General features: G+C 43.6%; 4 protein-coding genes across 4 annotated transcripts; 2 read left to right on the top strand and 2 right to left on the bottom strand.

The window, feature by feature from the left end:
• Positions 1-1,631: 1,631 nt before the first annotated feature.
• PADG_11380 (uncharacterized protein) lies at positions 1,632-1,967 on the bottom strand (the record flags this gene model as incomplete). Its single annotated transcript, XM_010759629.1, has 1 exon — positions 1,632-1,967. One exon carries the CDS (start codon positions 1,965-1,967, stop codon positions 1,632-1,634), a length of 336 nt encoding a protein of 111 aa, XP_010757931.1.
• A 2,016-nt stretch (positions 1,968-3,983) lies between these two features.
• Positions 3,984-4,460, top strand: PADG_02146 (uncharacterized protein; the record flags this gene model as incomplete). Its single annotated transcript, XM_010758920.1, has 1 exon — positions 3,984-4,460. The coding sequence occupies one exon, from the start codon at positions 3,984-3,986 to the stop codon at positions 4,458-4,460; it is 477 nt and encodes a 158-aa protein (XP_010757222.1).
• Positions 4,461-5,662: 1,202 nt separating this feature from the next.
• On the top strand, positions 5,663-8,867 carry PADG_02145 (glycogen phosphorylase; the record flags this gene model as incomplete). Its single annotated transcript, XM_010758919.1, has 8 exons — positions 5,663-5,838; positions 6,007-6,019; positions 6,089-6,124; positions 6,217-6,278; positions 6,347-6,450; positions 6,503-6,580; positions 6,632-8,397; positions 8,457-8,867. The coding sequence occupies 8 exons, from the start codon at positions 5,663-5,665 to the stop codon at positions 8,865-8,867; spliced, it is 2,646 nt and encodes an 881-aa protein (XP_010757221.1).
• A 1,144-nt stretch (positions 8,868-10,011) lies between these two features.
• Positions 10,012-12,461, bottom strand: PADG_02144 (ATP-binding cassette long-chain fatty acid transporter PXA2; the record flags this gene model as incomplete). The annotated part of the gene is made up of 4 exons (XM_010758918.1): positions 10,012-10,090; positions 10,217-11,114; positions 11,178-11,814; positions 11,901-12,461. 4 exons carry the CDS (start codon positions 12,459-12,461, stop codon positions 10,012-10,014), a joined length of 2,175 nt encoding a protein of 724 aa, XP_010757220.1.
• Positions 12,462-13,931: the final 1,470 nt, after the last annotated feature.

Genomic DNA, 13,931 nt, shown 5'->3' with positions numbered 1-13,931 from the left:
CACACGTATTCCAATTTACAGGGGTTTTCAATCCGGGGAAGGGTGGGGGGTTGTTGGGTGGGGTGGAGTGGGGTGGAGGGACCTATGTAATAAGGTCTGATCATCAAGGGGTGGGGGCAAAGCGTGGTTGGATGATAGTTTTGGAATTTGGCTAGCCAGGCTTATTATCATTGGTTCTTTGGTGACATCTCAAGTTTCCACATTTAAGGTCTCTAATTTAATTAAATTGGGGAATAGTTAGATAAATGGATTCTTGACATATAAAGGAATGATGCTGTATATATTTATAGACCTTTTAAAAGCTTTAAAAATTATAACTACTGAGTGAAGAGCAGCAATTTAGCAACAATTTGATATAGACATAACAGTAGTCCGTAGACTGCGTATACTCTGCGATATCTAATAAAGATTTTCGTTTTCTTCAAGATCCACCTATATTATAAAATATCTAGTATCCCCCTTTTGCCAAAGGGAGGTAAAAATTAAGTGAAAATTGATATGTGTAGTCATCCTCCAAGTCCCACCCCCTGCGCAAACTCCTCCGCCCCCTGTTGAAAAACCTTAGGTTTAGAGATCAATATCGAACCAAAACCCTCTGTCGCAGCCGTTAATTTGTTCTCAAGTTTCCTACCCTCTAGGTTTCCTCGCCTATCCCGTTGAAAAACTTCATTCCCATTAATCCGGGGGGGAACGTGGGCTTCGGTGTTCAAAACAACTCTCAGTGAGCGGGAGGACATCCGTTGGAGAAAGAGGAGATAGAGAGGTATTCCGGCCTGCGTGAAGCGTTAGTTCTGCTTTCAATAGAGCATTCGGTAGACTGCTAGCTAGCATCTCCACATACTAGTCGAAAACTTTCTATGTTATCCCTGAGGGGTGGGTGAAGTCCTGTTCACATCATTAAGAGAGACATACCCCTCCCCATGAGGAGGGACGGTATATATTTCTCAAGCACCTTGAATATCCTCCAGCCCCATTCTCGTAGATAAGGTCCTCAGTTATGCGTTACGACATCAGCAGACTGTCTACCCAACTCTGGGCGTTGCAGATTATGCGTGTCAAACGGTTTGACGACACAAATCTCGATAAAGTCTCTGCTGCGAGGAAGGGGGGGGAATTCCCAGGTACAGGATGGAGGTCTGCAACCCTACACTGAACCAGTTGATTTCGGGTGCCAGCCCTGTCTTCGTGACTTTGCACATAGCCCAGCATGTCTTCATGAGTTCCTTTGCAAGGTTTAACTCTTCACTCCACCGTGGGTTTTTTTTTTTTTTTTTTGTTTTGGCTATCGTCACCCCCACCTGTCACGCCTAATGCAATCGTGCCTGGAAAGAAGCACACGAGGTGTTTCGAGATATATGGTTCAGATGTTTGTAGTATTGATGTATAATATATTCTGCCCATGATATCAGTTGGTGTAGTGAAGTGGTCGTCACTCTCTGGGTCTACGAAGATAGGATGAAGGCCATCCTGTCAGGCCTGTCCGCCTTCTTACGTAATCCGCACCGTATATAACTTCCGCGTAGCTAGCGATCGCTTCATAATCAATCAAGCAATCTATCCTTCACACATCCCCCATGGCATTGTCATCAAGGACTTGGTCCATTTTCTCCGCTTTGAGCCAGTACAATTCATTACCAGTGAACCAACTGGAGAGTGGCCACTTCTTCCATCGACGATGCTCCACCATCAGCATGCGAACGGATCCCATTCTTCGTTTGCAGTTCGACACCTGCGTACGGAATCCCTGATGGGGATTCATATGCACCGAGAAGTCGAACAGCCAGGTCAATTGCCTTGGACAAATAAACAGAGTCTTGCGGAGAAGAGACATCTGGGACCTGACTGGTAAGATAATGTGCATGGAGGAGAAACCCCCCAAGCATACGACTTGTCGTCTCGAACGTATTGACGTCTTGGTTTTGATCATACGTGAGATTTTGGCGGATCAAACGTCCGAGCATTCCCATGAGGAGAAGTGCGGTTCATGAGCATCATTGGGTCCAGGCTGTCAATGATCCATCCCAAGCCTCTGGGCTCATTTGTGAGCCCATTTAGGAGATGGAGTGGAAGATTATGGAATATTCTTTTTAGCCCATACATATATATCTTGACTGAGTCTGGATATGTAACCATGTTGGCAAAGGGAGAACTAAAGAAAAGAAAAGAAAAGAAAAACATGGGAAATTGTTAACTAAGGTTCGTTTGATGTTTTAGGAAGCTCAGGAATCGGACTTCCGATTTTTGTGGCTGGGGAGTTCCCAACCACTGGTGCCAGTCAATCAAAATGGCGTCCTCGAGCTTGGGGACCTGCGGAGATTCTTCAAGATCATCAGAATATTTTGTTCCTTTGTGTGCAATTCAATGCATGTCAAAATTTCCGCTCTAGCGTACAGGTCAAGGTTTGGACTTCTTTGTTTTTGTACGGAGTAACGTTAACTAATAGTTAGTTACTGATTCGTCAAATCATGATGCCATTGTCTGCGGACAAAACTTAAGCTTATATTAAGTAACTAGCCAGTTAGTGGACAGTTGTCGACGACTACTTGGGCGCTGAATTTACAACCTTCTTGTTCTCCTGTGAAAAATAAGATCTAAGCTCAAACACGATCGGTCCATCAACCTCCCCACGATCCATCCTCTTTTTAACCCACCTGGTCTCGGACAAAATGGCACTTTTGATGCGCTAGCCATTATGCAATTTTTATTCTTGATACCTGCACCGGACTAAATAGTCCATCACTCAACCTCGTCACATAACATTTGGTCCGAGAGAACTAGCAACGTCATGATTTGAGATAGGAGAGACAGGCAGCTGGCCGTATGGAAAAGAGACCGCTTTGCCGATCCAGAGATTCAAAGGCTCCGCTTCTTCTCTTATTAGTTCTTCAAATAACTTTCCTACCATGGGTTTTAGGCAGCTGAAGGGTTCGGCTCAGCGTCGCTACCAAAAGTTTTTACTCGCCACGGCACTAAAAAAGAGCCATAAAAGCAATATTAGCAATATTGTTGTCTCAACTATAACTTAGACATTAGTTCCACTGTCAGTGGTTAAAGTCTTTAGTTAAGATTTAAGGCATCGGCACCTGAAGATTCAGTTATGCTCAAGCCTAAGAGTCTCTAGATTGATGCCTATCAATACAGGCGTGGTTTCACACACCATTCTAGTTTGGATTATTAATATATTTTCAGCGAGAGTCAAACCTTTTTTGATAGCGACCGCCGTTAGTATTGAAAAAGACAAGGGATTGATGGACATCACTTTCTCAACGGCCCTGGTCTCCGCAATATTCCACCTTTTATCATTTATTGCTGATGTGTTTCTTCCTGTGTGAATGGGTGTTCATATTATCATGATATCATCATTGATTTTTTTCGGAGTCCGATGAACACTGCCTGCCTTCGTTATCTGATCCTTCGGTTAAATTTATCCGAGCTCCACCCAACAACTCCTTCAGTTAAACGAATCCCTCATAGCCATCGATTGATCTGGAATCCATTCCCAGCTCTACATCTATCATCAATTCCCGCGGTTTGCGTATGGTCGCTGTTCAACCTCAGCTCAGCATTGATAGACCACTAGGCTGATACGGTTCAAGTCCGTTTAGGGCACTCCGGCGCCATTGCCACGGCAATACTGACTGACATGCACAGTTTGACCCGTCAGCGATACAACTGCCTCGGTTGAATTGTAGCCCACGGGAATGGATGTCCATGTCACTAACTAGATGCTTGGAGGATATAGATGCTGGGCCAACAACAAACATCTATACTTCTAATAGAATTCGTGCGCTCAATCTATTTGCTGATACCAGTCCTATCCATCCTCTCCGCTTCGTCCGCTTGCTCAGGATCTCTCGCCTTCACTGTATCGAACAAATACACGCTGCCAATATCAAAGTCAGGGAAATTCCATCTCTTCATCCAAACTAACGATCCTCACTTTTCTCCTTCTCTCATCCAAGTCTACGTCTCATTCTCCAAATATGGATTCTTCTGGCACAGACGCGCAAGAAAAAGCCTGGTCCGACATACAAGCCTTCCTCGACAAGGCCGCTGCCAAAGAAGACAACCGAGGCTGGGACCTCCCCGCTTTAAGGGCGACCAAGCTCGTAAAAGTGGCGTCAGGAATGGCGGAATTCGAGTTCACAGTGACAGAGCAATTGTGCAATCCAATGGGGATATTGCATGGCGGCTGCGCATCGACAATACTGGACATTCTGACGTCGTTGGCGACGCTTACGGTGCCTGGTAATGACGGGATGGTTAGAGCGCTAAGTCGGACTTTAACGATGACGTTTTTGAGACCTGTGCCGGTGGGTACAAAGACGAGGATTGTGGTTGAATTGGTGGCTATGGGGAGGAAATTTGTTCACTGCAAGGGGAGCATTTTGACAATGGATGGGAAGATTTGTGTTGGCTGTGTGCATGATAAAGCTGTGGTACAGGCAGCGAATCTGTGAGAACATCAAAAATCCTTTGGCGACTGGGTGGTTATTGCAAGATCGGTTCTTGCGAAGAAAATGATTGAACCTCTTGGTTTCAATGGTGAAAAGGAACACTTGCGACTGATTGGCAGCGCGAGTTCGATGAAAAGAAAGTTATTTTTGTTATTCCCGCCTTCTTTCTTTTATATACAATTGATAGACTTTTAGACGATATGTTGTTCTATGTATAGTCAAGCCCACGGGAATCGGATTCGGGATCGTCTCCTATTTTTACTCCCTGATCTGAGTATAATGTGAAATTTGGTTGTTATATTTTACGTGTCCGTTCTCATTAAGCAGCTACTTATTCATAGTTACGTGACAAACCCTAAGTAACAAACCAATGTCCCTTAGCTACTCTTAACCAACCATCTGCCATTGGTTTGAAACAGATGAAATCAAGGAATGTTAGTTCAGCAAAACCCGCCAAATCATGCATTTTCGCTGGGATAAGCTATTCATCTAGCACGTCAAATCGGCAATGTCATGCACATTTCATGGCAATTGCCTTCCTCGTCCAATTGGATCATCAGCAGGGCCTCTCTGCTCCGGACAATTTCGTTGCTCTGTTCCCTGGTCTCGCCTTGTCCTGCCGGTGTGCATTGGCAGGGTTCTGAAACATAAACCAGTCTGAGGGGCGGCCTAAATATTTATACCAACTCATTCCCTTCAACATCTCTGCCCACATTCCTTGATTGAAGCGGTCTGGGAAAGGGGCTATATTCTTCAATTCTCCATTCGCTTTCATATAGAAAACTCAAATAATATCCTTGTACCTTTTGGCGTGTTTAGTCAACTGACCGTTTTCTGCTACCCCGCCATCCTCAGAATCCCTTTCCCGCCGTGGGTTAAATAGCTACAGGCACGGCCTCAGCGTTACATACCAAACATACCTTGAGTGTGCTTTTCTTTCTCATAAACCCCACAATCCATCGGGATATTTCAACCAAGCATACCTTGTTCTCCAATTGGCTGTTTAACTCTCGTACTCTCTCTTCCTCTGTCTCCACTACAGTACCGTGGTTCAATCGGGGCGCTTGGTACCCACATCTACAGCGCCCAGTTCCTCAAAAAATTTATCAAGCCGCTAAGGACTCGTCGAACATAACATTCATTGGAAATTTTCTCTGATCAGTTGCAATTCTATCAGCAAGGCCCCTGTTCTAATGCTCTAAACCATGTCGCCAACTCCCACCCGTGAACGTCGTTTGTCAGTCGGTACCCCAATATCTGATCTGAGGGGCCCTGTTGGACCTGGTTTCAGTCGCCCAAAGCATAAACGTACATTTACCGGCTTTAGCCCTCAGGATATCAAAACTGTAGAGGCAAGCATTCCGGAACCTCAACGGGAAGCGTACGTATAACGTCTTTCTTTCGTAATTTCCCTTTCCCGCGCCAGTTCGCAGCGGTTCCACTCACCTCGTCGCCTGGCATTCGGGAACAACATTTTAGCTACTGGTGCTTTTGATAAGTTTGCTTGTGGAAATTTTGAGAAGCTAATTGTTCTACTTGGGGCTCATAGTTGGCGCAAGTTTGTATGGGTTATCTCCTCTCGCTGTTTTGAAATGAAGGGTGCGTTCTAATGAGTCTGTTTTGGGTCCTAGACTGCGAAAGAGTTTAAGACGAAGGAGGAGTTTCAGGTATGAATTTTTGGGATATTCCCCCTCTGTCTCCATCTTGCTGGCCCACGAAATATGCTTGATTATTTCAAGTTTACCAATGAAATGAATAGAAAGAAGTCGTCCGCCATGTTGAGACGACGCTTGCTCGGTCTCTATTTAACTGTGATGAGTTGTAGGTTCTATGATTTACGAACTATACATTTTAAAATTTTGGGAACTCAATGCGCTGATGATTAATAGGGCGGCATATTCTGGCACAGCATTAGCTTTTCGAGATCGACTTGTTATTGAGTGGAATAAAACTCAACAGCACCACACATTCGTGGACCCGAAGAGAGTCTATTGTATGCAGGCGATTCCTCGCATTGTTTGGTCATCTTACTGACTTCTAGCTAGATCTTTCTCTCGAGTTTTTGATGGGTCGAGCTTTGGACAATGCTATGCTCAATGTGGGGATGAAGGACGTTGCAAAAGGTGCGAGTTTCACTCCTTGCCCTGTTCATTGCTAATAAAAATGTATTCCAGATGGACTTCATGACCTGGGGTTTCGTATAGAGGACGTTATCAACCAAGAGCATGATGCTGCTCTAGGTAACGGCGGTCTTGGGCGGCTTGCAGCTTGTTTTCTTGACAGCCTGGCAACTTTGAATTATCCAGCATGGGGATACGGATTGCGATATCGATACGGCATATTCAAGCAAGAAATTATCGATGGATATCAAATCGAAATTCCAGATTACTGGCTCGATTTCAATCCTTGGGAGTTCCCACGTCACGATATCACTGTTGACATCCAATTTTACGGCCAGGTTAGAAAATATCAGAACGAAGAGGGGAAACATATCTATTCCTGGCAAGACGGCGAGATTGTTCAAGCAATTGCCTACGATGTGCCAATTCCTGGTTATGACACGCAAACGACCAACAATCTCCGACTCTGGTCAAGCAAAGCCGCGAGTGGGGAGTTCGATTTCCAAAAGTTCAACGCAGGCGAGTACGAAAGCGCTGTCGCTGATGAGCAGCGTGCGGAAACCATATCCGCCGTGTTGTATCCAAACGACAACCTCGAACGCGGCAAAGAATTACGCTTAAAACAGCAATATTTCTGGTGTGCTGCTTCACTTTTCGATATTGTCCGGAGATTCAAGAAGACGAATCGACCATGGTCGGAGTTCACTGACCAAGTTGCGATCCAACTAAATGATACCCATCCTACTCTAGCCATTGTGGAACTGCAGCGTATACTTGTTGATCAAGAAGGATTGGATTGGGACGTGGCTTGGAAAATCGTATGCAACACTTTCGGATATACGAACCATACTGTCCTGCCTGAAGCTCTGGAGAAGTGGTCCGTCCCTCTCATTCAGAACCTGCTGCCCAGACATTTACAAATCATCTACGATATCAATTTGATATTTCTTCAAATGGTAGAGAGGAAGTTCCCAAGGGATCGTGAACTTTTATCCCGGGTATCAATAATTGAAGAGTCACAGCCGAAAATGGTTCGCATGGCACATTTGGCCATTATCGGTTCTCATAAGGTCAATGGGGTAGCAGAGCTACACTCCGATCTCATCAAGACGACAATCTTTAAAGACTTTGTTGAAGTGTACGGCCCAGACAAATTTACCAACGTGACAAATGGTATCACTCCTAGAAGATGGCTGCACCAAGCCAATCCTCGCCTGTCCAAGCTCATTGCTTCAAAACTGGGAGGTTACGGCTTTTTGAAAGATCTCACTCTGCTCGACCAGCTTGAAATGTACATCGACGACAAAGAGTTCAAGGCTGAGTGGGCAAATATCAAACTTTTTAATAAGATGCGACTGGCGAAACATATCTGGGATTCCAGCGGAATTCGTGTTAATCCACAGTCTTTGTTTGATATTCAAGTCAAACGCATTCACGAATACAAGAGGCAGCAATTGAACATCTTTTGGGTTATCCATAAGTATCTGAAAATTAAAGCAATGAGTCCCAAGGAACGATCGAAGCTTGTTCCTCGTGTCTCCATCTTTGGGGGAAAGGCAGCCCCAGGCTACTGGATGGCGAAAACAATTATCCACCTCATCAATAAGGTAGGGTCCGTTGTCAACAGTGATCCTGACATCGGAGATCTCTTGAAGGTCGTTTTTGTAGAGGACTATAACGTTAGCAAAGCAGAAATCATCTGCCCAGCTTCAGATATTAGTGAACATATCTCCACCGCCGGCACAGAGGCTAGTGGGACAAGCAACATGAAGTTCGTTCTCAATGGAGGACTCATCATTGGTACCTGTGATGGCGCGAATGTAAGTCAACCTCCTGTCTTTCGATACCTCAAACTTTCTATACTAACTTCACCCCCCAGATCGAAATAACCCGCGAAATCGGTGAACAAAACGTCTTCCTCTTTGGTACCCTGGCCGAAGATGTCGAAGATCTTCGCCACGCCCATATTTATGAGAAGGGCAACCTCACCCTAGACAGCGACCTGAGTGCTGTCTTTGATGCTATCAATTCAGGCACATTTGGTAACCCTAGCGAGTTTTCAGCGCTAATTGCGGCAATTACTGAGCACGGTGATTACTATCTTGTCTCGGACGATTTCCATTCGTATATCGCAACGCAGGATATGGTTGATGAAGCATACCGGGACCAGGATGGGTGGGTGGAGAAGAGCATTTTGAGTGTATCGAAGATGGGATTTTTCTCGTCGGATAGGGTTATTTTGGAGTATGCAGAGAGCATTTGGAATGTGGAACCGGTTGAGGCCAAGTAGGATGGAGTTCCGGGAGCCGGGATATTTGACGATGCGGGTGGGGACGGGATTGAAACGAAGAGAAAAAGGGGCCAAGGGGGGAGCCAAAGTTTTTCGTTCGATGTGTTAGCTAGCAGAATATTTTATCTGGATTTTATTCCATTTTGTTCCCCCCCCTTTTCTTCCACTTTCAAGTACACACTTGTCCGTTGAGTGATAATTGGCAATACACCAATCACTCCACACCAATCCCACCTCCACTCCACTCCAACCCACTCAAGTAACCTTGTAAAACCTAATCTCCATCCGGCCCCTCTGCTTAATCTTGCTCTTTTAAATATACCCTTATGGAATTCGAATAAAAGAAAAACTTGCGAGACCCTGGAACCTAGAGTGGTCCGTTAAGAAAGGTCTATATGTTATATCAGAGAGGAGAAGAGGGGCCAAAGGAGCCGCCTGTGGGTCCTGACTGGAACGAGTAGGCGTCGGTCAAGAAGCAGCGGAAAGCTGTTAGCGCAGTGCAATAAATTCTTATCACTGCCATCAAAGGTCATGTCATCAAGTATAGCCCTGTTAGCTGAAGCGTGCTCCGCTCTTTCAATAGGAAGAGAAAGAGAGAGCAAATATGCGGTAAAAATCCCCAATACCCGCGCCCCATCAATGTATATCTAGGTAATTGACGTGATAATAGTAAATTTAACATTATGGAATGGGTAAGTTAAGTATATAGGTAATATACAGACATATATGTAGCAGATGTGTATTCACATCACCGCTCAAAATGCCAAATTTAGAAGGTTTGATAAGACAAAAAAATGTGTGAAGAAGAGAAAGATAAGAGGTAGCACCTAAACAGGCCATTGGGATGTGGTATACCAATGGAATTTTAAATGCTAAAAGATGTCCATGTTGCCTTTTAGGTTTCCGAATCCACTATGAACAAAGGGGTATATGTAGACAGCTGTATTCCATGAAGTTTAAACCATTCGTCCAAAGTTTTAAGAGATGAATGAAGATGCGGCCTGTATATATAAGGAACCTGATGGATTGAGTTTATGTGGAGGCGTATGGCTAAGGGGTAAGTTTGGTGGTTGAGATATTGGATCGAAACGAATGGGCACTAAGTTCAGCCATAAGATGGATACTTGCGACATCGAAAACACGATCATGACGCAGTTAGTTCCGAAAGTCTCTTTTCCAAGTCTGGTACCGCACGCAGTTGGAGCTCGATTTCTTCCTTCTCACTGCTTTCGAGTGGTCAGTCAGAATATCAAAGGCGATACATCAAAACACTCAGACCAGACACACCAAGACAAGGTTAAGGGGGGGGGGGGGGGGGGAAAGAAGAAAAAAAGAAAAGAAAAACCCACTCTTCAAGCTGCAACCTCTTCTCCCAATCCAAGCCAGTAAAAATATAATTCCCCTGTCCATCAAACTGCAATATCTTCTTATGATATTTCCATAAACTCCGCCGATGAGAAACAGTCATTAGTGTCACACCTAGCTTCTTCGCAGTCTCATACATAACTTTCTCAATCTCCAGAGTGACGGAGGATGTGCACTCGTCCAAAATCGCAAACCGGGGCTTATGGTAGAAGAGCCTCGCCATAGCAATCCGTTGCTGCAAGCCACCAGAAAGTGCATCACGCCACTCCTCCTCCGCATCCCACCCGCCAGGCCTATCGACGATGGAGGCAATCTCTACGATACTAAGAATCTTATAGAGGTCTTCATCCGTAACACCCTTGGCATGCATTTCACTTAGGCCGTCTGGGTAGATGACTTGCTGTCGCAGTGTGCCGCGGGATAGGTAAGGGCGTTGTGGGATGTAGAAGATATCCTCGAAGGATGGCTTCTTGACTATCCCGCCGTAGACTGGCCACAGACCACCCAGAATTCGGAAGAGAGAGGACTTCCCGCACCCATTGGGACCGACGATGAGGAGGTGATCGCCAGGATAAACGGAGAAGGATAGCTTTTGGACCAGAACGTCCCCATTAGGAGAGACTATGGGGACATCAGTGAATTCGATGAAGTCACTCTCCACGATGGTGCCGCGGCCACTGAGGACGGCGGCATTTTCGTCAGTAGAGGCAGAAGAAACGAGCTTCTTTTCGAAATGGCCGGCCGAAACATCGTCAATAACTTCGAGAAGGGATGATACGCGGGCGGTGTGGCCGGCGAGTTGAGAAATTTCCTTGTATGAAAACATCACTCGTCCAAAAGCGTCGGAAGAGGACAAGAGCATGCGTCTATTTGTAACGAAACCTAGATGATGTTAGCATGTAATGATGTGCAGGAAAGCTCAGTGTGTGTGAATGGAACACTTACTCTCCGTCCTGTCTCCCATTGTTGCCGTAACTTGTCCCGGAATTTTGAAGAAGACTGGAACACTACAGAGAACCAATCCCAGAACGCCCCAGAAATACTTAATCACAAAATCCTCCATGAAACCATAGTATAGCCTTCGCCGCAGGATGCGGTTCACATGCTTGATCAGTGTAAAATACCCCTTATCCAACGTATCCTTCTCCGTCTCATGGCCGCGGTACAGGGCAATCTCTTCGCTGTAATCAATGAGCCTTGTGTGCTGGAATCGAAACTCTCCCTCCAACCGTGCTTCATCGGCAACGTATTTCCCAAACGGTGGCGTTAATGCGCGCATCGCGTTCGCAGATAATTGGACAAGAAGGGACATGAGAAAAAGGCTTTCGCCACCCACACTCTTCGAAAGGGAATAATTGTAAATGGCCATGTCGAGAATCGGTTTGGCGAGGTTGGAGTAAAGCTCTGCCAGACTATTTGAGAACCGCGAGATATCAACCGTTATGAGTTGGTCGGGGTTCTTGATCCGGTCGTCCAAAGCGGATAGTGTGTAGAAGGACATGTTCGATAGGTAATGATCATGCACATATTCCGTTAGACGTTTTCGGTATTGCAGCGCCAGTTGGCATTGATGATATGAAAGCTGTAACGAATAATAGTTAGATAGCGTACATATATATAAAAGACAAAGTCTCTCCACCGTTTATCCCGAACTAGATAAGAACCTACCATCGAATTCGTAAAAGTAGCCGGAACCGCCACGGCCATCCACCACGTAAGACTGAGCAAAAACTCCCTCCCCTTCCCCCGCACCAAACTACTAACTAACTTTCCATCCAGCTCCGCAACATACACACTCAACAACGTGCGCAGGATCAAAAAGAACGAATGGCTAAGGAGAAGCCTTAGTTCCTTACTCTTCCATCCGGGAATAACAATCCTCAACAGGCGCAGCAGATCCTTAACAAATTCCCAATTCAACTCAACCTTCTTGCGCGCCGTGATTTCTTCTCCGTTGTTACCCGTTCTACCATTATTTATACCGCCATTAGTATCGGAAATACTATCAATCTTACTAGTACCAGGTCGTCCGCGGATCTCCGCTATGCGCTGGGCTGCCGCTTTCTGCTCCCCAACGGCATTGTGAATGCGCTTAACGAGGGTGAGGAAGAGGGCCAGATAGACGCTGCGGGAGATGAGCTTGCGATGTTTGAGGTAATTGGTTGTCAAGGAGGAGAGGAGGGATTTAAGAGAGGCCTCTTGGAGGGAGAACTTGGATTGTGCAGCCATTTTGGAGATCGATGGTCAAAGAGGATGGACGGCACGTGTGTTTCCGGGACTTTTAAAAGTGTAAACGGCGATTGTGGAGAATTTGAGATGTTCTGCAGGCATTCGTAGAGAGAAGAGATGGCCCCACTGATGCCCCGTGCTGAAAAGATTTGTTCTATAAGTTTTTGACAAAGTGTTAGATGAAAAACGACGTGACATTAATTATGCCATGGCATCATTGCGACAGAGAATCTTTATATCATTCACAAGAAGAGAAGACCAGAGGTGAAAGGAAAGATATTAGATAACAAAATAACTTAGGAAATGACAAATATCAATTCTGTTCGATGGGGTACAACAAGAAGAGAAATTCACTTGCAGTCGGAGGTAACAGTATATCATTATCAAATATCGATCCGGAAACACAAGGTTTCAGTCCCGAAGTCACTTGACCCGATGGTTTGGTTCGTGGATTGCATGTGAAACATCCGGGGAATCGTTGTGCCGGGGTTAGTTAACTAACTAATTAACTAATGTAATTCCCAAGCAAGCGGAGCAAGAAGATCACCAATTCAAAATATCTTCTCATTTAACTACTCATCTATCTTAATGCATAATTATGCCACTGATTTGCAATAAAATTGCTTCAAATTCTCTTGAGAGAGAGAGAAGACTTGAACTCATGATTAATACTTTGAAAAGCAAGAAATATTCTCAACTTATAAAGCTACACATGTATTTAATATGTCATTTTCTACTCTAAATAATCAGCTCAATGACTGAACTACTTGCATGAATTTGTATGCAAATTCAATCAAATTAATTCAATTTGAAGAGAATAGACTAGTTGAATAAATGTTAAATCAAGATAAACAAGAATTTTTCTCACAGCTTATATTTGTTAAGAATACAGTTTATCATTTCTCCTATTAAATAGAATTTTATTATTTTTATCATTATTCTTCTCTGCATTGACCAGAATTAAGTATTAAATTTAATGACATATTGTTTAGAGCTTTAGATTTGTTACTTTAGAGATTATAATTATAATCAGATTAAATATGAGAATATAAAAAAAATTTAAATTTAATTTAAAATTTTGAAAATTATAGTTACTGAGTATGAGATTCTATCAAAGAATGTTATAATTTTAATAAGATTGACTTTGCAATAAGACTTTGTTCTCTTTAAGATTATTATTAATAATAAATACTACAATCAGACAAAGCTTTTATAATTTAAAAATTTAAAACAAATAACTGTAATTAAGTTAATTAATATATTAAAATAAATATTATTTTTATATATTTAATATAAATAAAGTAGAGAAGTAAAAAGTAAAATAAATCTAAATAATAAATTTTATATATAAAAAATATAAATAAAAATAAAATTTAAAGCTTTATAATTTTATTTATTATATTTATTAAATAAATAATTATTTAACTTCATAACTTTATTATTTAAATTTATATTATATTAATAAATTTT

This window comes from Paracoccidioides brasiliensis (assembly GCF_000150735.1).
Source record: "Paracoccidioides brasiliensis Pb18 unplaced genomic scaffold supercont2.2, whole genome shotgun sequence".
Classification (NCBI taxonomy): Eukaryota; Fungi; Ascomycota; class Eurotiomycetes; order Onygenales; family Ajellomycetaceae; genus Paracoccidioides; species Paracoccidioides brasiliensis.
Note: the sequence above shows the minus strand (reverse complement) of the source record. Positions and strands in the feature narration are given on the sequence as shown.